The sequence below is a fragment of the Rana temporaria genome, chromosome 5, assembly GCF_905171775.1.
Source record: "Rana temporaria chromosome 5, aRanTem1.1, whole genome shotgun sequence".
Taxonomy (NCBI): domain Eukaryota; kingdom Metazoa; phylum Chordata; class Amphibia; order Anura; family Ranidae; genus Rana; species Rana temporaria.
In genome coordinates this window covers 373,731,783-373,756,668 of record NC_053493.1, presented here as the reverse complement: position 1 = coordinate 373,756,668, position 24,886 = coordinate 373,731,783, and the positions used below count along the sequence as shown (strand labels likewise).

General features: G+C 40.3%; 1 protein-coding gene across 1 annotated transcript; it reads left to right on the top strand.

Annotated features, from left to right (window-relative positions):
- The first annotated feature begins 15,669 nt into the window (after positions 1 to 15,669).
- Positions 15,670 to 24,658, top strand: ABRA (actin binding Rho activating protein). Its single transcript, XM_040354849.1, has 2 exons — positions 15,670 to 16,441; positions 24,148 to 24,658. Exons 1-2 carry the CDS (start codon positions 15,753 to 15,755, stop codon positions 24,626 to 24,628), a joined length of 1,170 nt encoding a protein of 389 aa, XP_040210783.1. The 5' UTR covers positions 15,670 to 15,752; the 3' UTR covers positions 24,629 to 24,658.
- Positions 24,659 to 24,886: the final 228 nt, after the last annotated feature.

Sequence of the window (24,886 nt, the reverse complement as noted above, 5' to 3'; positions counted from 1 at the left end):
ACACACGCCCCCCGCTCGCCCCTGATGCCGACGCGCGTGCCCAGCGGGCACGATCACCGCCGGGCACCCGCGATCGCTCGTTACAGAGCGAGAACCAGGAGCTGTGTGTGTGTAAACACACATTTCCCGGTCCTGTCAGGGGGGGAAATGCCTGATTGTCTGTTCATACAAGGTATGAACAACGATCAGTCATTTACCCTAGTCAGTCCACCCCCCCCCCCTTCAGTTAGAATACACTTCAGGGAACATATTTAACCTCTTCCTCATCACCTAGTGTTAACCCCTTCTCTGCCAGTGGCATTTTTATAGAGCGCTATAAAAATGCCAATGGTTAAAAAAATGTGCCAAAAGAGTCCGAAGTGTCTGCCATAATGTCGCAGTACCGATACAAATCGCTGATCGCTGACATTACTAGTAAAAAATTTTTTAATAAAAATGCATAAAACTATCCCCTATTTTGTTAACGCTATAACTTTTGCGCAAACCAATTAATAAACGCTTATTGTGATTTTTTTTTACGAAAAATATGTAGAAGAATACGTATCGTCCTAAACTGAGGAAAAATTTTTTTTTTTAGATATTTTTGGGGGATATTTATTATAGCAAAAAGTAAAAAATATTCATTTTTTTTAAAAATTGTCGCTCTATTTTTGTTTATAGCGCAAAAACTAAAAACCGCAGAGGTGATCAAATACCACCAAAAGAAAGCTCTATTTGTGGGGAAAAAAGGACGCCAATTTTGTTTGGGAGCCACGTCGCAGGACCACGCAATTGTCAGTTGAAGCGACGCAGTCCTGAATCGCAAAAAGTGCTCTGGTCTTTGGGCAGCAATATGGTCTGGGGGTTAAGTGGTTAATAGAAAAAAAAACGAGACATTACAATCACTTTAAATGTATTTTTTTTCTTTATATATGTAAGCTTTGCTGCAGCAGGTTCTATACACAGTATAGATGTGCCACTTTGCAGGCAGACTAAGGGGACCACCAGGCACTATATTTAAAGGATTTTTTATTGTTTCACTTTAAGCATCATTAAAATTAATGCTCCTTTAAAAATGATCTTTTAAAAAAATTGATACATGCCCCCCAGGGCAGTACCCGGACCTCCGGACCCTTTTTATGGCCAATAACTTGAGTATAAGCCTTCAAAATGGGCACTTTTGATCTTTCAAGTTAGGGTGCCATAGACTTCAATGGGGTTCGGAGTTTGGGTAAGAACTTTTGCGATGTTCGAAAGTTCTGGCACAAACCGAACTGGGGGTGTTCGGCCCATCCCTACTGGCCAATCGGAGTCTTTGGGAGAGTATTAAATAAGGGTATTAGTCCTTAAGGTTTCGATAAGGAAGGTTTCAGCCTCATTGAAAAAACAAAAAAAACTGTCACCATTTTGACACTACTAATGCGCTGATTGACTATTTCGTTCTATTTAGTCTCATAGTGTCATCTGCTCCTTATAATCCAGGAGAGAGTTTCTGGTTTCATTACGGAGAGCACTGTACGTTCTCTTATAGGAATTGCAAAACATGGTGTGTGATCTGCAGTATATGGAATATATGCAATAAGGAGTATGATCACTTAAATTTAGGCCATTGATTCATTTGCCAAGCAGGAATTTGAAACCCTTATCAACTCCTTAGTTTTCTTTTTGCTTAAAGCTTAGAGCTGATTGGTCACTATAAATAACTGCCTTTCATGACCTAAATAATGCTCTAAGTTAAGAGCATTCTTGTTCTGTGTCCGTGACTCTAAAAGTAGATGTACACGCCATCACCAGAATTACTAGACTCCTAAACATGCTAAAAGGGCCCTAAAAAGCAAAATCTGCCTTATTACATCATATATTGCTGCCGTACCCTGCGATACATTTTTGGTACCTGTAAAGTCCTATCAATGTTCTTTTTAAAACTGTCGTGATTATATCTTTGAAGTAAAACTAAAGGCAAAACTTTATTATTATATTGAGTTGAGGTGAATTAGGACACCTGTTAGGTTTTCACAGTTGTTTGTGCCCTCATAGGAGAGATTTATCCACGCTATTTGTCTTGTTTACTGTTATCGATGAAAGTAAAAGATAATCCCACATTTTGGGTTGTCACCAGAACTGGAATACAGGGGAAATCTTCCAATGGGGACACTAGTTTTGGTGACCTTGGTGACAACACAAGATTCCCTCACTTTGGAGGGGCTTCCTGTCACTTCCTGTTTCAGTAATAGGACACAGATGACCACAAAAAAAATTAGGAAGTTATAACCCTCCCCTAGTCTAACGCCATCCATTTAGAGCACAGTGTGCATGCGCAGGTAATGTCACCGGCTGCTACTATCGTAAATATCGGCGCACGTTTAAGAGATACTATATAAGTGAGTGAGTGAGTAACTTGTATAGCGCAACAAATGCAAACTTAATCGCCTCAAGGCGCTTTGCATCCAGTGTTGACCTGATCCATTAGAAGAGGTGGGTCTTTAGTTTTTTTCCTAAAAGCCCGATGGTTTTCTTCCAAGCGGATGGTCGTGGGTAGAGCATTCCAAAGCCGGGGTCCTTGAACTGCAAATCTACCTGTTACCAGTCTGGCTGCCGTGTTCTAGACGACTTGTAGACGTGAAATCTGGTATTTAGGTAGTCCTAAGTAGAGGGAGTTTGCGTAGTCGAGTCGTGAGTTGATGATGGTTTCAACCACTACTGTGTCCTCTTCCGGGATGAGTCTATGTAGCATGCGGAGAAGATGATGAGAAACGCTGACTACTGACCCTATTTGTGCATTCATAGTCATGTCTGAGTCAAAGATGACTCCAAGACTTTTGACTTTGTTGCTTGGCGTGATGGTTTGTCCGAGGATGGTGGGTGGTGTCCAAGTGGTCCTGGAATTAGATTTCCGATTTGCGTGAAGGATGAGTAGTTCTGTTTTGGATCCGTTGAGTTTGAGGGAGCTTTCAGTCTTCCAATTATCGATCAGAGTGAGGCATTTTCCTAGTTCATGATATTGGTCTTTTTTGTTGGTGATTTGAAAGTAAAGCTGCGTGTCGTCAGCATAGGAGTGGTAGCACAGGTCCCGTTTACTGATGATTTTGAGGAGCGGGCGGATGTAGATGTTGAAGAGTACGGGTGAGAGGGGTGATCGTTAGGGACTCCACATGTAATGGTCCGTGTTTCTGACGTGAGGCCTCCAAGTTTCACGGTCTGAGTGCGATTTTCTAGAAAAGATGCAAACCGATGGATTCCTAACCGATAGAAAAAAAAAGATCGTTAGTAGGCACGACCATCGGTTAAAAAAACACGCATTCTCAGCATCAAGTCGACGCATGCTTGGAAGCATTGAACTTCATTTTTTTCAGCACGTCGTTGTGTTTTACATCACAGCGTTCTGACACAATTGTTTTTTTAACCGATGGTGTGTAGGCACGACTGACCATCAGTCAGCTTCATCGGTTAACCGATGAAAACGGTCCATCAGACCGTTCTCATCGGATGGACCGATCGTGTGTACAAGGCTTTAGTGTTTCAATTCGTATGCATTTAGGCAGGCCCTTGCACTACATAGTTATGGTAAACCTGAAGAGAAAAACCTGCAGGAAAACTGACAGTGTGTATGGGGCTTTACACTGAACTTCTGCTATGATTACTAACATCCAGTCAAAACCCAGAAAAGTCACCACATGACTTCAGCATGCCCAATCATGCTGAGGTGTTGAGCAGCCAATCCCAGGAGAGGTGGAGAAGAAAGGAAGAGGGGATTTCAAGTACACAGAATGCCTCTCTCACACTTGTTCATGAGATAACGAAATCACCTGTCACTCACAGCAAGGGGGGGGGGAAGAAACTGACACCTATTTCTCTGTGTCTGTTTTTATCTTACTGAAGAAAGATAAGAGGATTGCTCAGAGCTGGAATAACCCTTTGTGGCAAGACTGGGAACAGATGAAATTACACCTTCTGCTGTAACAGATATGAGTCTTAAAGTCAAAAATGGAACTTCCGCTTTAAGTGTAGGTGACCCCCTGACATGCCACATTTTACATGTCATTTTTTGGGGGGGAGGAGCTTGTATCTTGTTTTTACAGGGCACCCAGCTCCCACTTCCACTCTGGTGCCACGGCGCCAGAAGGAAGATCACCTCTCTCCCTCCCTGCAATCTTCTGGGACACATTACAGGTCCCAGACGATTGCCCCGCCAATCACAGCGCTCAGTGTGCGCCCAACTGTGAAGCCACAGCCGGGCACCCACAGTAACAATGCCGGCGCCACGGAGAAAACGGGGAGAGGAGTGGAGCTTTGTCGCCCGCATCGCTGGACCATGGGACAGATGAGTGTCCGATTATTAAAAGTCAGCAGCTACACTTTTTGTAGCTGCTGACTTTTAAATGGGTGGAACTCCACTTTAATAATACAAATAAATAAATTGGGGTTTACATCCACTTTAAGTTTGAGTCTTTAACAAGCTCAGTTCACTCCCTAGTGGATAGAGGGTGGTTTACAATTGCTGTTCTATATTCTGTGAGAACAGCCTTGGCTAAAAGTCTCCGTGGCAGCACAGACACCTGCCATAGCTGCAGACTGAGCTACACTAAAAACAATTAAAACCTATCCAACCAACAAACGTTTTTTGTTCAATGTGCATGAGAATCCAATTGCCTTGAAAAAGTTGGTGCTGTGCATGAGAAACATTCATTAGCTGGATGTGTTTTAATCGTTTTAGCCTTTGGAACACATGATTAAAAAAGAAGAGTGATATGCTGTGAACACCCTGAATTTTGTTTTCTTGGATAGCTGTATTGAATACTTGTTTACCCGGAGCACCAAGACCTGCTGGTTACAAGTATAGTAAAACCTTGGTTTGAGAGTAACTTGGTTTTGCAAGACAAGCTAAATTTTCAAATACATTTTGACTTGAAATACAAGCAATGTCTTGATATACAAGTAGCGTCATGTCACAACTGAGTATAAAAGAGAAGAGAGGCACCTCTAAGTGTAGCAATATGGTTACATTTAATGAAGGTACAACATTTAGCAACATATTACACTTAGAGGCGCCTCTCTTCTCTTTTATACTGTGTAACTCCTGCTGGATTTTTCTTCTAATCCCCTTGTGGAGGCTTCCATTTGTGGATGGACATTTTATGGTTACACAACCTATCACATTCCTATAATCTTTTTATATGGACTATAAACTGATGGACTTATTAATAAATGATTGTGGAACAAATCATTTGAGTTTCCATTATTTCTTATGGGGAAATTTGCTTTGATATACAAGTGCTTTGGATTACAAGAATGTTTCTGGAACAAATTCCTAAGGCAATCTTCTCAATATGCATTTGTCGTTTAGGGGGAAGAGGTTAATATTTCTTGCTGACTTCCTTATTCATGTTCGCTGTCTTTTTTGGGGTCTGGCCTCTATTCCCATATACAGTTGGGTCCATTTATATTTGGACACAGGCACAATTTTCATACTTTTGGCTCTGTATGCCACCAAAATAAAATGAAAACAAAACAATCCAAATGAGTTTGAAGTGCAGACTTTCAGCTTTAATTCAAGGTGTTGAACATAATTATCAAGTACAAATTTGAGGAACTGCAACCAATTTTATACACCGTCCCCCCATTTTTAGGGGCTCAAATGTAATTGGACAAAAGCATATAATCATAAATACAATTTTCATGTTTAATATTTTGTTGAGAATCCTTTACTGGCAATGACTGCCTGAAGTCTGGAACCCATGGACATTACCAAAGACTGGGTTTCCTCCATTCTGATGCTTTGCCAGGCTCTAACTGCTGCTGTCTTCAGTTGTTATTTGTGGGTCTTTCTGCCTTTAGTTTTGCCTTCAGCAAGTGAAATGCATGCTCAATTGGGTTGAGATCAGGTGATATACTCAGCCATTGCAGAATAGTCCACGTATTTTCCTTCAAAAGCACATGAGTTACTTTTGCAGTGTGTTTTGGATCATGGTCCATCTGTACTGTGAATCACCATCCAATTAACTTTGCTGCATTTGCCCTAATCTGGGCTGACAGTATTTCTCTAATCATTGCAAAATTCATCTGTCTTCTGTCACATCATCAATAAACACCAATGACCCAATGCCACTGGAAGCCATGCATGCTCATGCCATCACACTGCAAGCTCCACCATGTTTTACAGATGACATTGTGTGCTTTGGATCATGAGCTGTTCCAAGCTTTCACACTTTTTTCTTCCCGTCAATCTGGTACAAGTTAATCCTGGTTTCACCCGTCCAAAGAATGCTTTTCCAGAACTGGTCTGGCTTTTATATTCTTCTGGCTTTTGAATTGTTTGCACCTTGTGGTGAACCCTCTGTTTTTGCACTTGTGAAGTCTTTTCTTGATTGTAGACTTTGAAAATGAAACGCCTACCTCCTGGAGAGTGTTTTTCACTTGTCTGGATGTTATGAATGGGTTTTCCTTACCATAGAGAGGATCCTGCCATCATCCACCACTGTTGTCTTCCGTGGACTTCCAGGCCTTTTTTTGCCAAGCTCCCCAGTGTGTTCTTCTTTTTTTAAAATGTACCAAATGGTTGATTCGGCCATTCCTAATGTTGCTGCTATCTCTCTGATGGATTTGTTACATTTTTGAAGCCTTACAATGACCTGTTTCACTTGTATGGACAGCTCCTTTAAACACATGATGTAGGTTCACAGCAATAGATTCCAAATGCAAATACCACACTTAGAATCAACTCCAGACCTTTTACCTCTTTAATTGATAAAGAAATAGTAAAAGGAGTAACCCACACCTGGCCATGAAACAGCTTTTGATTCAACTGTCCAATTACTTTTGGTCCCTTGAAAAAGGTGGATTGGCTATTCTTAAGAGCTGTACTTCCTAAACCCTTCCTGCAATTTGGATGTACATACCCTCAAATAAACCCAAGAGTATGCACGTTCAGCCCATATCCATTATATAACTATAGCTTGAAAATGTTTTGGTAAATATCTGAAAAAATAACAAAATGTGTCTGTGTCCAAATATATATGGACCTAACTGTAAAAGGAAAGAGGTCCGTGTCCCAGGAGAAGGCGAGAGAACATAAACTTGCTGGGAACTGTGGTCCACCTTTGGAGCACCTGCTTATCGGGATCCCCGTTACTATGGACACCTCTACTCAAGACTATACTCCAACTACTGTATAGACTTCACCCAAAACTACTTTTTTTATTTTAGTTTCAATAGTTCTTTATTGAGGATAAGATGAAGGAAGAAATGGTGATACATTGTTAAACATATCAATACCAGTAACAAGTAGGCGTAAAACCATAACATATAATTGAGTATGAAGGGATACATATTGAGCAGAAGTAACCTAGAGAATGCCTGAGGGGGGGGGGGATAAAGAGAAGAAACAGAGGAAAGGGGAGAGGGGAGATGATGTGGACTAAGAAGTAGGTGAGAGATTGGCATGGTTTCTCTTAAATTGGGTAGAGAATAGACATGTGCACAGAATTTTTTTTTGTTCTGTTTCGTATCGTTCCGTAGGTTCGTTTCCGTTCGTTTTTCGTAAGACGCCCGTTTTCCTGTTCGTTCCCGTTCGTTTTTCGTACGACGAGATTTTTTCGTATTCCGATCGTTTCGTATTTTCGTTACCGTTTTATTTTCGTACATGCGGGATGGTTCGTTATTCTGTTTAATTCATGTTCGTTACTTGTTAGACAATAATTTTCGTGAATTTTCGTCAATGATTTGCATTGTGTTTTGGATTCCTTTTTCTGTTCGTGTTTTCGGTCGTGTGTTCGTGTGACATCTATGACAATTTGTTGTGGATGTCATATGAACATGCGACTGAAGATACGAACAGAAAAAGGATTTTCGTCATTTTGTACTTTCGTAAATATATCGCGGGATTCGCGGCACTTTCAACACGCGGCTCATCCATATTAACGATTGTTAAGCCCCATACACTTGGTCAGACTTTTTTAACAACAAACATAAAAACGATCGTTTTCCATTCGTTCTCAGAAAATTTGTTCGTTTTTAAACTCCATCAGAAAACCATTTTTGGGTTCAAAAGTCTGGCCAACTGATCTCCCTTCAGATGAAAACCACAGAAAAGTTTATTTGGCTTTACTGTACTACTCAGCACAAAAGAGAAGCTGCTTTACTAACTACACTCACTGCCCATTCAAAAAAACGAAAATTACATCTGTGGCAAGGGATTTGCATTCTATGTTTTGGGTCCTTTTTCTTTTGGTGTTTTCGGTCGTGTGTTCGTGTGACATCTGTGGCAAAAGATTTGCATTCTGTTGAATCCAAAATACGAACAGAAAAAAGGAATTCAAAATACAGGGTGCGGGTCTTTTGTTGTGGATGTCGTATGAGCATGCGACTGAGGGTGCGAACAGAGAAGGGATTCAAACAAGATACAGAGTGCAAATCTTTTGTTGTGGATGTCGTGTGAACATACGGCTGAGGATACGAGCAGAGAGGGGATTCAAACAGGCTACAGAATGCAAATCTTTTGTTGTGGATGTCGTGTGAACATACAGCTGAGGATACGAGCAGAGAGGGGATTCAAACAGGATACAGAATGCAAATCTTTTGTTATAGATGTAATTTTTGTTCTTTTGCCGTTTTCGTTTTGTCGTATTTTCGTCAGATCGTTCGTTCGTATTTGTGGTTGTTTCTTATGCGGCTCATTCGTAATCCTGTCGTTTTCGTATTTCGGTGCTTTCATTTTTTCGTATGTACACATTATTCTGCGGGTACGAAAATGAACATTTTCGTACGAAAATAACATTCGTACGAACGGGAATGCACATATCTAGTAGAGAATTACTTTGCCCATATAGTATGTTGCATATAGGGTAAGTATTATAGTATACCAGATCATGTTAGTGGGTGGGGGACATAATAAGATTGACTTTTAAGTGCCATTTCTCAGTAAGAACCTCTAGGCTTAGACATGAGCTACAGGTGTGGTTCTGGGATGATCATCATAGTAAGGTTTATCTAATTAGGTTTTGAGGGGGCAGTTAGGGTGACCAAACCATGGAGTCCAGTGGCGTTTAAATTTGGATAGTAGTAGGTGAGCGCTAGCAAAGGAGTATTCATAGAAGGCATGCTCGTTGAGCGTTAGGATAAAGGAAGTATATTCGGGGGTATCGAAAGTTTCCAGTTGCGAGTGATAGTTAATCGGGCTGCTATGAAAGGACTTTTTTAATTTTATATACTTATATTGCAATGCTATTTTATATATGTTTGTATGCACACAATGCATCCTTCAACAATTCTGCGCACTTTGCACAGGGAGAAGCTGTATGGGAGAGTGATGTGAAAGAAGCCTTTTCTGCACACACGCCACAAACGGAGTAGCTTGAGGTATGCAAACGCACATTTAGACAAGCCAGCTTCATTTTGGAATAAGGTGCTGTGGACTAATGAAACAAAGATTTTGTTATTTGGTCATAACAAGGGGTGTTATGCATGGCGGCAAAAGAACACAGCATTCCAAGATAAACACTCGCTACCCACAGTAAAGTTTGGTGGAGGTTCCATCATGCTGTGGGGCTGTGTGGCCAGTGCCGGTACTGGAAATCTGGTTAAAGTTGAGGGTCGCATGGATTCCACTCAATATCAGAATAATGTTGAGTAATCAGTCACAAAGTTGAAGTTACGCCGGGGCTGGATATTTCAACAAGACGACCCAAAACACTGCTCAAAATCTACTTATGCAGAGGAACAAGTACAATGTTCTGGAATGGCCATCCCAGTCCCCAAACCGAAAATCATTGAACATCTGTGTGGTGATTTGAATTGGGCTGTCCATGCTCGGCAACCATCAAACCTAACTGAACTAGAGATGTTTTGTAAGGAGGAATGGTCCAAAATACATTCATTTAGAATCCAGACACTCATTACAGGCTATAGGAAGCGTCTAGAGGCTGTTATTTTGGCTAAATATTGATATGATTTTTCTGTTGGGGTGCCCAAATTTATGCACCTGTCTAATTTCGTCTTGATGCATATTGCGCATTTTCTGTTAATCCAATAAACCTCATTTCACTACTGAAATATTACTGTGTCCTTCAGTTATTTGATAGATCAAAATGAAATTGCTGATCCATACACCCAAATATTTATAAATGACAATCATGGAAATTGTCAGGGGTTCCTAAACTTTTGCATACAACTGTATTAAGCATTAAAGCCAGCTACAGCCAAATAACTAGCATTTTCAGTAGATTAATATTGATATCCCACTATTTCTGCAGTTTTCTTTAAACAGGATCTATAGAGTGTTAGCTTACTGTCGAGAGCAATTCATTGCTTATTATTCTACTGATTATTCAAAAATTATTAGCTGCTGTTATTGCAATATTAAGAATTGGAGCATTCAGTCCCCATGGGCATTATCTAGTGTTTAATTATGACAGTCTCTCACCAGCATAAAGGCATATAAATCATTTTATAATTACTCTGGATATTACTTCTGGAGTTTAATCCAACTCAGAGAAAGTTCAAGATAAGATTTAGCAGAAGTTTTAAAGTTGGAAGTGGCAAATGTGAAAACAGTGAGGCCTCGTACACACGACCGAGGATCTCGATGGGCGAAACACATCTTTTTTTTTGGGGGGGGGTTTTTAACCACTTAAAGGGTCACTAAAGGAATTTTTTTTTTTAGCTAAATAGCTTCCTTTACCTTGCTGCAGTCCTGGTTTCATGTGCTCATTGTTCGTTTTTGCTTTCATGTTGCTGTAAATCCTCTCTGTTCTGGACACTTCCTGGTTGCCTTTTTCCTGATAACCACAGTACTGGGAGATTTCTCACGGTGGTCACTAATCAAGGAGCTGTGTGTAAAACGAAACTGGATTGGTGCTGAGGAGTTTTAGACAAAGTATCACTGCTCTCTATTGGCTGACTGCCCTCTAGTGGCTCTCTGTATATCAGAGAACCAGCAAACAACAGCAAAAACGAAACTACACTGCAGGCACATTATATGATTGTTTTTTTATCTATTTTTAATCATTTTTAAAAGGAATCAGTTAACTATTATGTCTATGCCCTGTAAACAGTCATTTCAGCTAAAAAAATTTTTTCCTTTAGTGACCCTTTAAGCCCCGGACCAATATGCTGCTAAATGCCCAAAGGCGTTTTTACAATTCGGCACTGCGTCACTTTAACAGACAATTGCGCGGTCGTGTGACGTGGCTCCCAAACAAACGTCCTTTTTTCCCCACAAATAGAGCTTTCTTTTGGTGGTATTTGATCACCTCTGCGGTTTTTATTTTTTGCGCTATAAACAAAAATAGAGTGACAATTTTGAAAAAAATTCAATATTTTTTACTTTTTTGCTGTAATAAATATCCCCCAAAAACATATATATAAAAAAAAAAATTTCCTCAGTTTAGGCCGATACGTATTCTTCTACATATTTTTGGTAAAAAAAGCGTTTATCGATTGGTTTGCGCAAAATTTATAGCGTTTACAAAATAGGGGATATTTTTATTTTTTTATTTTTTACTACTAATGGCGGTGATCAGCGATTTTTTTCGTGACTGCGGCATTATGGCGGACACTTCGGACAATTTTGACACATTTTTGGGACCATTGTAATTTTCACAGCAAAAAATGCATTTAAATTGCATTGTTTATTGTGAAAATGACAGTTGCAGTTTGGGAGTTAACCACAGGGGGCGCTGTAGGAGTTAGGGTTCACCTTGTGTGTGTTTACAACTGTAGGGGGGTGTGGCTGTAGGACTGACGTCATCGATTGAGTCTCCCTATAAAAGGGATCACTCGATCGATGCAGCCGCCACAGTGAAGCACGGGGAAGCCGTGTTTACATACGGCTCTCCCCGTTCTTCACCTCCGGGGAGCGATCGCGATGGAGCGGCTATAAACGAATAGCCGCGCCGTCGTCCCGGATCGCTCCCCGCGGGAATCCGACCGCCGCATGTAGCGGGGGGGGGTCCCGATCGGACCCCCGACCCGCAGAAAGGCAAGGACGTACCTGTACGCCCATTTGCCTGTACGTGCCATTCTGTGGACGTACATAAACATGCGGCGGTCGGGAAGTGGTTAAGCCAAAACCTATATAGACATTACTATTATTACTTTTTCAGTTATCTGTGGTACCCCCTAGTTTGTGAAACGAGCCATCACGGTCCATCATTGGTCTCTGGTGACGAACGATGTCTATTCCTTTCTGACCCGGTTTGGTTAGGTGGGGGCTCCCCTTTCTGGGTAGTGTTGATTGAGCTGCAGCATTCCATACAACAAACACCATTCAAGTGGTGAGTATACTCTATATGAATCTATATACCAGACCAATTTGCAGTCTGGCATTTGGTTCTCTATATCATCCTATGTTATTGTTTTGATACATATACTTTTTATACTCTAGTTCCAAAGCTCCCGAGGAAGCGGATTCGTCCTGCGAAACTAGTCGAGCAAATTGTGGAACCCTCTGAATACATGTCAAGGATTGAACAGTGTGGACCCAGTTTGAACTAATGTTCTCTAGTGGCAAACAACAACACTAATCACTATCTGTGGTCCATTCATCTGGTTCTATATCTCATTAACATGTTTTAATACTATGTATCTATTTATGTACTAATATTTTGTCTTGAAATTGTTTATTTTTTCTATTATAAAAAAATGTATTTTTTTAATCAGTGCCTACAAAGTCCATTTTTCTTTTTCCACAAATCCCATAATTTTGCTTGTCGAGTTCCTTGTTAGGCTGTTGAGGAACTCGACAAGCCAATTTTCTCCATTCCTGTCAAAGAACATGCTCTCTTTTTGGTTCGTCGAGTTCCTCAACAGTTTCCTCGTCGAAAAATGTACACACGACTGGTTTCCTCAGCAAAAAAAAAAAAAAAAATCAAGTTTCTTGATGTTTTTTGCCGAGAAACTCGGTCGTGTCTTTATGATATTACACCAAAATAATCTATGTACTATGTTACTATGGTGACACTGAACTACTCCGAAGAATGTATGTAAGAAAAAAAAAATAATAGTAAAAATGAAAAGAAAAATGTTAAAAAAAAAAAAAAATTGAATAAAAAATTATTATTATTATTATTATAATTTTTTCTAACATACTGACACCAGTCAGTGTCCCTGATCACTGCCACACCAGTCATATGACGATTCTGTACTGCACTGGTGAAAAAAATGGGGGAGAAAAAAAAGAATTTTTATGAATTTCTTCATGTTCAAAAAAATGTTGACAAAAAAATTACAACTTCAAAAAACTCGCCAGGTCTCTTACTAATTGCGTCAGACTGTCTACTCTCCAAAATGGGGTAATTTGGGGGATATTTGTACTGTCCTGCCATTTTAAGGGCCTCAAGAAATTACATAGATCGTCAGTATATCAGAATTGATCAGTTTTCAAATATACAGTATATACCAAAGTTTCTAGATGCCACAGATTTCACACAAACCAATTAATATACATTATTGGGATGTTTTTTGAATTTTTTAACAGAAAGTAGAAAAAAGATTTCAAAATGTTTAGTTTTTTTCATTTATTTTGCAAAAAAATTAAAAAGCAGTGGTGATCAAATACCACCAAAAGAAAGCTCAGTTTGTGTGAAAAAAATGGGAAAAATGTGATTTGTGTACAGTGTTGCATGACCGCACAATTGACAGTTAAAGTAGCGCAGTGCTGAATGGCAAAAAAATGCCCCGGTCATGAAGAAGGTAAAACCTTCTGGAGCTGAGGTGGTTAAAATGGTACATTTTCTCAGTTTGAATGTTTGATATGCTTTCTATTTTTTATTTTGAATAAAATATGGGTTTATGAGGTTTGCAAATCATTGCAGTCTGTTTTTATGAAGATTTTACGCAGCCAGGGCCGGCCTTAGGTGTTCAGGCGCCCTGTGCGAGCTAATCCTGTGGCGCCCCCCCCCCCCCATCTTCACCCCTCGCCCCCTGGTCACCTAAACATACACAAAGAGGAAAAAAATATTTGTAACAAATTATTTGTTTTAATAACAGTTATTTAAGTGAATGTGCAAACAATTACAATAATAAATAACTGGATAGACTGGTAACAATGATGTATATTAAATACATTAACCACTTTACTACCGGCCGCCGTCAATTGACGGCGGCACGAAAGCTCTGTTGTTCTGAGAGGACGTCATATGAAGTCCTCGTCTTGCAGAGCCACTAGGGGGCGTGCACGCTCCCGCCGCGTTATTGGGAACCCAATGCACGTGCCCGGCGGCTGGGTGTGACAGGTGAGATGAGTGCGGGCACCGGCGTATAGTAGAGTGGAGGATGAAGGGCACAGGATGGCAGTCTCAGGGCCGGCCTTTGGGGTGTGCGAGCTGTGATGGCCGCACGGCGCCCCTGTTGCCCATGGCGCCCTGTGCGGCCGCACAGCTCGCACACCCCAAAGGCCGGCCCTGTACGCAGCGTCCCAATATTTTTGGAAGTGGGGTTGTAGACTCAAACAATTCTTATAATTAGCATACGTAAAACGTATAAAACCCAAATGTAATATATTGCAATCCTTAGAATTTCTTTTTTTGCAGACGTTTTTTTTCCTTTTATTTGCACCTGGTGATTCCACCCATATTACACTTCCTGTCCTAGGGTGACAACACTCACTCACTGTACTGTATCTATGGAGGAGAATTGCTCTTACCTTAGGCTACCCTCCTGATTTGTAGCTCACAGAAGAAAGCTGATAACCTTCTGTGAGATTTCAACTCTCAGGAAGATATATGGACAACAAGTATTTTTCTGTAACAAGCCTGAAAAAAGAAAATGCAGCCACTACACTTGTAAGTTGCAATATACTGTATTACATTTTTGTCTTTGGGTTTGGATATAGTTGACGTAATCTAAAAATATATTTGATTGTTGAATAACACTGTTTTTTTTTAATACACTGTTTAAAGGGGTTGTAAAGGTAGTTTTTTTTCCCTAAATAGCTTCCTTTACCTTAGTGCAGTCCTCCTTCACTTACCTCATCCTTCCATTTTGCTTTTAAATGTTCTTATTTCTTCTGAGAAATCCTCACTTCCTGTTCTTCTGTCTGTAACTCCACACAGTAATGCGAGGCTTTCTCCCTGGTGTGGAGTGTCGTGCTCGCCCCCTCCCTTGGACTACAGGAGAATCAGGACCCTCTCTACGTTGCAGATAGAGTTGTGTGTTAGTGGGCATCCTGACTCTCCTGTAGTCCAAGGGAGGGGGTGAGCACGACACTCCACACCAGGGAGAAAGCCTTGCATTACTGTGTGTAGTTACAGAAGAACAGGAAGTGAGGATTTCTCAGAAGAAATAAGGACATTTAAAAGCAAAATGGAAGGATGAGGTAAGTGAAGGAGGACTGCACTAAGGTAAAGGAAGCTATTTAGGAAAACAAAATTGTACCTTTACAACCCCTTTAATTTTGGAATTATGTGTAAATATACAAAAAATAGGGGGGGAAAAGGTATAAAAAAAATTCTGTGAAAGTCAATGACTCAACACTTAAGGACAATGCTATAGATTACTGAGCAAACCCCTGAGAGCTGCGTATGCTAGGCTTGCTTTGTTTACCATCTGTAGTTTCCATCTGCTCTTGTGATGCAATATAAGCCATCATTCTGTAAAAAGTAACAGTGTCACAGCGGGCAGATCTTAGTCACAAATGCCTGGCATATTTTCCAAGAACGTAAAGCAACTGGCCTATTTAAAGACCCGGCACCCTTCATTCAGCTGTTAGAAGTGACTCAGGAGGACAAGTTCATGATTTTAGTCTTCCCTGTAGGAACACACAGTATTGTTGCTATAATATGGCTCTAGATGAAACAAAAACAATGAAACCTGCTCAACGGGCCATAAGGAAGATCAGAACTGTAACTTTAGTGTCCAGCTTAACGAAAGGTTGGCAACAATGGGCGACTGAAAATTCTAAAAAGCAAGCAGAAGAACCCTCAGGTTGGGTGCCTAACACTGAAGGTGAGGTTATGGAGAACCACAAGTCAACGTTGAAAGTTGAGTTGAAACCTGCAGTTGTTGTTGCACCAAGAAAAGATGTTGAAACGATGGCAGAAAAAAATGAAGAAACACACATCAAAACAAAATCTGTGACAAAAAGTTTTGAGAGCAAAGCCCAGGAGAGAGGAATGGATATTGGTTCATTGGCTGAAAAATATGAAAAAGATCCCAGTAGCCAGAAATACGATGAATGTATGCTGGATAAACTACTGCAAGGCAATGTGTCTCCAACCCGGAGAAGGAAGTGCTCAAATCTGGTGTCCAAACTTACCAAAAGTTGGAAACAGATTGAACAAGATGATGAAGGAACCGAAACATCTTCCAATACTTTGCCAAAGCTTGCCGAGTGTCGAAGTGAAAGCCTAGAAACCGAAGACAGTGGCTATGGAGAGAGTGAGGACGTCAAACCAGATAAAGAGAAGGTAGAAATCACAGAAGAGAAGAAGGAGGAAGCTGCAAGAATTAAGCGGTCATATAATTCACAGTAAGTTATTGCATAGTGTGATATGAAGCCACTATCCTGCAATGTAAAGTGTAACCCCGGCCAAAACATGTTTTAGCTTTAGATAGAGCCATGAAAGGTTACCGTATATCCACTGCAGTGTTCATTTTGACATTGATTTTGTTTTAGTCATAATCTTTTGACTAAAATGCAAATTTAGTTTTAGTTGTATTTTAGTCATCTGAATTGTTTTAGTTTTAATCATATTTTAGTTGACTAAAATCTCCAGTACATTTAAGATGAATATCATCTCTGTTACATTTTAGTCGACTAAAATCTAATGGGTTTAGTTCAATTGTAATGCATTATTTAAAAAAAAATCTAGAATTTCCACACTTATTAGATACTCCTAAAGTAAAACTCTAATAACATGGGGATGGGGAAGTAAATGGGAGTGGGGGAATGCACAGGGTAGAGAACTGGTCTGGAGAGGCTTTTATTTTACACGGTGCTAAGCTCCCTCACAATTTCCTTCCATTTTAGTTTGTTGCTAAAAATTGAAATTGATTTTTGTCAATTGACTTAATTTAAATATTCTCATCTACAAAATTAACACTGATCTACTGTCATGTCTTTATTGCTGTTTGTGTCCCCGTCAGAAAGATTTCCCTGCACTTCCTTATCTATATCGGTAAGCAGAAATCCAATATAAGGGGGAATCCCACCTTTGGCAGCTGTCACTGAAAAAAGTGACTTAATTGGAAGATGTCCCCTCTACTACTGTTCCGGTGACAATCATGAAATTGTAGATTCCCACTCATAACCTCCCCCACGGCAATGGTCCCCAGGACTAATAATGACATTAGATCTCTCCAGAAAGGACACAGACAGAAAATACAAACCTGACAGGTCTAACGTGTCAGGTCTAAAAAAAAAAAAAAAAACTGTCAGGGGTCAAAACCCTTCCTTACTCTGTCCAAAAAAAAAAAAATGGTTTGCGTTTAGTCCTACAGGGTTAACCCTTTCGTGACTAAGCCTATTTCTGACATTTGTTGCTTGCAAGTTAAAAATCTGTATTTTTTGATAGAAAATTACTTAGAACCCCCAAACATTATATATATATATATATATATATATATATATATATATATATATATATATATATATATATATATATGTATATATTTATCTGAGAATTTAGAGAATAATATTTTATGTCACACTGTATTGCGGAGAGGTCTTTCAAATGCATTTTTTTAAGAATAAAAATACTCTTTCATGAATAAAAAAAAACTAAAACAGTAAAGTTAGTCCAATTTTTTGGAATAATGTGAAAGATGATGTTTCGCCGAGTAATAGGCACGTGCATTTCGTTTTCGTTCCGAATCGAAATTCGGACGAATTTTTCATTATTCGGACATTCGGATGCATACGAATTCCCGAATTGTAATATTAACGAATTTAACCGAATCCGAACAAATGTTTTCGAAGAACAGAATGGAATTTAATAGAATGTAATCAAATACAATAGAATATGACCTGGCTTCTTCTATCTATCTTCTATCTATCTTCCATTTTCTGAAATTCGAAATTCATATAGAATGAACTCCAATTCGAATAGAAAAATATTAGAAGAGTAGAATAATAAAAAATATATATATATATACCGTATTTACCGGGGTATAGCACGCTCCCGAGTATAGCGCGCACCCCTAAACTTGACCCGGATTCCTGTGAAAAAAAGATTTTTTGTACTTACAGTTTTGGTGTCTTCCGCGGCGTCCATCGGCGGCCTCGTCAGGTCCGGCGTCCGTCTGCGGCTTCGGGTGTCCTCTTTATCGGGTCCGGCGTCCTTCTGCGGCATCCTCGCGTCCTCCCCGCTCGTTTCCCGCGCCGAGTTTGAATACTGCGCCGACATATACCGAGCGCAGTACACTCGTGTATCGTTGGGCAGGCTCGGCTACTCTCGTGGTGACGTTCTGTACGTCCAGGACGTCAACGCGAGGGGCGCCAAAACTGCCCGAAGATACACGAGTGTACTGCGCTCGGTATATGCCGGCGCAGTATTCAAATTCAGCGAGGGAAAGCGGGTATCGGCGTTTACCGCGCACCCACGATTTTGCCCTGATTTTCAGGGCAAAATAGTGCGCGGTATACGCCGATAAATACGGTATATATATATATATATATATATATATATATATATATATATATATATATATATAAATAAATATATTTTTTTCTGCTCTATTCTATTTTTCTATTCGAATTTGAGTTCATTCTATATAAATTTCGAATTTCAGAAGATGGTTATATATATATATATATATTAGTGCTGTCAAACGATTAAAATTTTTAATCGCGATTAATCGCATTAATGTCATAGTTAACTCACGATTAATCTATCTAATTTATGACGAATTTCCCCACAAATATCGCACAATTCTGCAAGTGATTATAATTTATGATCGCTGTTTTCTAGCTGATCTAAAACCATTTTTGACATAAAGGGACACTTTTGGACAATCTACAGTTTTTCAGGCAGAAAGAATAGTTTTTATTTTATAAAAGTACATGTAGGACACTGGGCAGACCACTAGGGACAAGGGGGGTGTGTATTTTTTACATACAGTACTGTAATCTATAAGATTACAGTATACTGTGTGTATTGTGTTTGTTTACTTTTTTGAATTTGGCGCCGTTCTCCGCTCCCGTGCGTCGTAACGTCGCAGGGAACGGAGCTCGGCGGCACACAGGCACTGTGAATCGAGCGAGGAGGACCCGCCGAGCGAGGAGGACCCGCCAAGCGAGGAGGACCCGCCAAGCAAGGAGGACCCGCTCGATCACACAGCGGGGTGGCATCGCTGGATCCAGGGACAAGGTGAGTAACTTGCCTGTGAATCCAGCGAGAAGGTAAGCCGCGCCGCGCCGCTGCACACTCTGCACGTCTACCCCGAGGGCTCCTGCGTTAATCGCGCGATAAAAATATTGACGGCGTTAACATGGGTTTGCGTTAACGCCGTTAATATCGCATTTAACGCACAGCCCTAATATATATATATAAATGTAGAATAAAAAAAAAATATATATATATATATATATATATATATATATATATATATAATTCTATAATAATAGATAGATAGAAGAAGCCAGGTCATATTCTATTGTATTTGATTACATTCTATTAAATTCCATTCTGTTCTTTACTATTCTTTGATTTTCATTCTATTGTTTTATTACTTTATATTCTATTTTATTGTATTCTTTTTTAGAAATCGATTTATATTTTTTAGATTTTGATTCAAATTTGCTTTAAATTTTCATTCGAATTTGTTTTCGAATCGAATTGTTTTCGAATTCGATTCGAATAGAATTTGTTTTCGAATCCGATTGAAATATTTTCGAATTTGACCAGATTTTTCGAAATTCGGTCGAAAACGAACGAATTCCGAAAACAAATTTAACACATGTAACGAATCTAACTTAACGAAATTAATTAAATAACAAATTAAAACGAAACAAAACACATTTTTCCCTTTTGCACATGCCTACCGAGTAAGTAGATACCCAACATGTTATGCTTTGAAATTGAATACACGCGTGGAATGTCGACAAGCTACGGTACCTAAAAATAGGCAGCGCTTAAAAAAAAAAAGAAAAAATGGTTACCAGGTTAGAGTTACAGAGGATGTCTCATGCTAGAATTATTGCTGTTGCTCAGAGGATCGTGGCAATACCTCACATGTGTGATTTGAACACCGCTTACATATGTGGACGCAACTTATGTATGCGTTTTCTTTGCTGCACAAGCTCGCAGGGACCGTGGCGATTTCATTTTTTTTTTTTTTTTTTTTTACATTGTCACTTTTAGAAAAAAAAGTGTGATCACTTTTATTGGTTTCACAAGGAATGTAAACATCCCTTGTGACAGTAATAGGTGGTGACATGTACTCTTTATGGAGGGATCGGGGGTCTAAAAGTCCCCAAATCCCTCCTTTGCACTTCAAAGTATTCAGATTGACAAAAATGGCAATTCTAGATACTGTAATTTTTTTAAAACCGGCGCCATTGGCAGCCGAGTAAACCGGAAGTGACGTTGTGACATTGCTTCCGCGTTTACAGAAGACTGGAATGAAGCCGTTCCAGACTTACTCTAGCCGGTGGGACAGGAGGCCACGGTAAGAGTCGGAGGAAGGTGGCAGAAAGGGGGGACGTTCCCTCTCGCTCCTCCGGTTTAACAGCCGAGCGGTTTTTAGCCGCATTGGTTGTTATCCCTGAAGTTCTGACCGCCCGCTCTAAAAAACGGTACCAGGATGATGCCTGCAGCTACAGGCATCATCCCGGTATAACCCCCTAAAGTCAAGGCCACATGTGTGTGTACGCTCACCAGTAAGGAGTTAATATACTTCCTATTATTTAAAAAAAATAAATAATATATCTTCATATTCAAAAGAAATGATTCCTGAAAAGCATTTTTATATTTAGAATAAAATGCCTGCGTCACAAAGGTCTAATAGCCCATATTAAATGTCTAATTCCTCATTTCTCTTAAAGCAGATAATGGATAAAATATTTAATAGTCCCAAAGTATTAAATAATCAATCATTTATGAAGCTGTAATATTCCACCGCAAGGTCTGTGATGCTTCTACACATAGGGGCAAGGATCAGATGAGGGTTGGGAGATATTGGTATGCAGGGTATATCACTTCCATTATAAGCTCTGGAGCCAGGCTCATCCCAGGAAATATTTCAGCAGGTGATCCATTCTGTCAATAACCAACACGATTTATGAGAAGCTTAGTGAACCTGCACTGTAATATCTGTAATAGGGAAAAGGAGATTTTGAGAAAAATGAGCTTCAGGAAAACGACCTACCAATGTTTAAATAAGAGAATGCGATTTAAAGTAAACCTCTTTGGCAATACAAAACCAGCAAATATTGGTATTAGCGAGTTCACCTGCAATAAAAAACCCTGTATGCCAAAATGTTTCAGAGACGTGGGAAGCAGAATTTATATGCATATATCTACTTTGGTTGTAAGGGCTCTTTCACACAGAGTTTGGTTCAGCGGGGGTTCCTCCGTTAATCCCCGCTGAGCTGTCGGCTGACAGGGCGGTCCCCGCACACAGTGCAGAGACCGCCCTGTCTCTCCTCCGCTCTCCCCTATGGGGAATCGGATGAATATAGACCGTCTGTCGTATTCATCCGATCCGTCAGACGGAAGAAAAATAGGGTTTTCTTCCGTCTGAAAAACCGGATCCTGAAGGAGGCGGGTGATTACGGACGTTAGCGGATGCTCCATCCGCTAACGGCCGTGATCCCATAGGGAACCTTTGTAAGTCCGTAAACGGACTTATGAAAAGTGGACCGTTCGTCCGCTGTGAAAGGGCCCTAAGAGTCGATCTTGGCCCAACCATTCCCACCTACCAAATCTCCCCACTGATCAGTGAGGATGACCATTACGTTAAATGACCAATAGGAAGCACTTGTAGCAGAAAGGGTGGAGTTTCAATTCTATAGAAAGTTGACATTTGGATATACAATAACTTCAGCTGCTGATTATCATGCCATAATCACTGGATAAAACCTTTGTTCATGTTTTTCCCCCCCACAATATTCAGTTTAACCCCTTCCTGCCTAGCTCCAGAATCCCCTTAAGTGGGTCTTTACACCCAGGTCATGAAATTGCTGTGATATGCTGCCACAGGGTTACATGATTGGGAACCGGTCCCACCAGCTCCTGATCATTACTAGAGACCCGGAGCTGTCTGACAATTTGATGACTGTGCTGGGAGTGTGCAGTGAATGCGCTCTCAGCACAGAAACCGTGGCTACCAATGGACACATATATGGGGCATGTGGGCATTAAACAATCAAAGTATGGAAAAAAATCCCAATATTGAAGTCCTTAGTGAACTATAGACACTTCAGCCCGAGAAGATAAATGTGAATATAGGTCCTCCACACCATTCACACGTTAGTACACAGAGCCTCTTACCAAAGCAAATTGACCCTCAAATTATAGAGTGGTTAAAGAGGAGTTTCCGGGTCCCCACGAAAAAATTAAAAGTCAAATACTGTATCTGCTGACTTTTAATATTAGGACACTTACCTGTCCAGGGTTCCCACGATGTTGGCACCCCAGACAATTTTCGGATCGGCTCTCGGGTGCTGCCATCGCTATTCGTAGTAAGGGAACCCAGAAGTGAAACCTTTCAGCTTCACTGCTGGTTTCCTACTGCGCAGGTGTGAATTGCGCTGGGCAATTGGCCCAGTGGCAGAGGTAGGAGAAGGTGGGCCGAACTTCCGAGGGACGGCACCACTGCGCTGTTTCCCGAAAGGGGGGGACAGGTACCTGTCAAAAACAGGTATCTGTCCCCCCCTCCCCCCTGAAAGGTGACAAATGTGGCACCATAGGAGGGGAGGAGTCAGTTAAGCAGAGGATCCACTTTTGGGTAAAACTTCCCTTTAAGTAGCACTGAAGTAAACATCAAGGATTATACAGCTTTCAACAGGAACAATCCACCACAGGTTTGTCTGGAATGCCCACTTGGGGTCTCAAGTCAACAGTCACTCCACAAGAGCCCAAAAAAGGTGTCCAGTTTCCATGTATATTACACATTTTTATATATATATTGTAAAGTCCCCAGAAATTATTAAAAGCTGGAGTACCCTTACATTATAAATGAACATATGGCTTGCATTGAGTAACATCCAAATTTATCTCCAACAAGACGACACAGCTGAAGTGTCAATAATTCACTAACCGCTTCAATATTGGGAGATTTTTTTTTATACTTTGATTGTTTACTTTGGTCATTATCACTATTATAAGAGCTTCACTTTATTTTATGATGGTATTTTGAATTGTTTGTCAAACTGTGTGAGCTGCAATTTCTGTATTATCCAAGCACGGGTGTGTTTAGAACAATTCATGTGGGCATTAAAGCCCACCTTCTTTGCCGCAGCGCATATGCATTACGCAGGGAGCAAGAGGTTCATTTTTTCATGTTTGCTACAGGTTTACTTTATTGACTTAAAGTGGAGTTCCACCCATAAATATAACATTACATCAGTAGTTTTAAAAAAAATTCATTAGTCCTTTAAGAATTTATTTATATTTTTTAGATGCCTTCAAAGTGTTGTTGCTAGGCAGAATAGTTAATCTTCCCTCTTCCTGCACCTAGGTGCTTAAGCTTCCTAACCTACACCGCACAGACTCCTGGGAATGTAGTGGGTGTAACTTTCCAGGAGTCTGTGCACTCCCCAGTCTCGAAGAATCATGTGACTTGGACAGTACAGGTGCTGAAACCTGATCTGAAACCTATTACACTGCTTGTGCAGCACTGAGCATGTGCGAGATCTGCAAGGCTGAAATCCAGGAAGTCATACAGTCTGGCTTCATGATGCCCACACTTAAGATGGCCCCAGTCAATTTCTATTTTATAAAGTGTCTAAATGCTGTAACAACCTAACAAAACGGACCTTAGTTTACAGACTAACTTTACTAGAATACATTAAGCTTGTGTATTACAGGGGTATTTATATTTAAAAAGTGAAATTGTGGCCGGAACTCCGCTTTAAAGAGCAGTTCAGTAACTTCTTGTATGCTAATATTTGGACTAGAGCCCTGCATTTTCTCTTTTTTAACATTAGAGTATGAATTAGGTATTAGGATACAATTTTAATAGCCAAAGTTGCCCAATGCATCACCTCTAAACCTAATATGTTGTTATTTTCAGGAATAACAAGGCAGTATCAGAACATAACAACATTAACAAAGCCCACAAGCGGTACAGCCAAGTGAACAACGTCAAGGGGAGGTGGGAGAAGTGGTCAGGTGAACACGTGGAGAACCAAAAGCTGAACCCTTTCAGTGATGAATTTGACCATGACTTTGCAAAGTCTCAGAGGCTACAAAAGGGCGACGAGGGCTATGGACGTCCAAAGGAAGGAACAAAGACAGCTGAAAGAGCTATGAGGGCAGAAGCACACATACATCGGGAAATGAGAGATCTCTGCTTCATCATCTCCACCCTTGCCGAACCAGGAAGAGATGGGAAGGTACAAGTCACGTTTGGTGAACTTTTTGACAGATACGTGCGGATCTCCGACAAAGTGGTGGGAATCCTTCTGAGAGCCAGGAAACATGGGATGGTGGATTTCCTGGGAGAAATGTTGTGGCAGGGAAGAGACGATGATGTGATAATAACATTGCTGTGACAAACAAATTTAAGTGACTGATCATTTTTTTAGACATTCATTTTACTTTACTAAATGCTACTCCATTTCCCTTTGACAATAATTCTTCACAAGGCAAATTTTAGCTTATTCTTAATTTAAAAAGGTAAATTCACCAATGTATTAGCTATAAAACAAAACAATATTTTGACAGCATTACGGTATTCTAACTATATGCATTGTACAAAGTGCTGAGGTGAGCGCCCCTGCAGGTATTTGGTGCACACAAAGCAAATGTAT

Coding starts and splice junctions, on each gene's coding strand:
- ABRA (XM_040354849.1), top strand. CDS start 15,753: ATGGCTCTAGATGAAACAAAAACAATGAAACCTGCTCAACGGGCCATA. Junction 16,442..24,147: donor AAGCGGTCATATAATTCACA/GTAAGTTATTGC, acceptor TGTTATTTTCAG/GAATAACAAGGCAGTATCAG.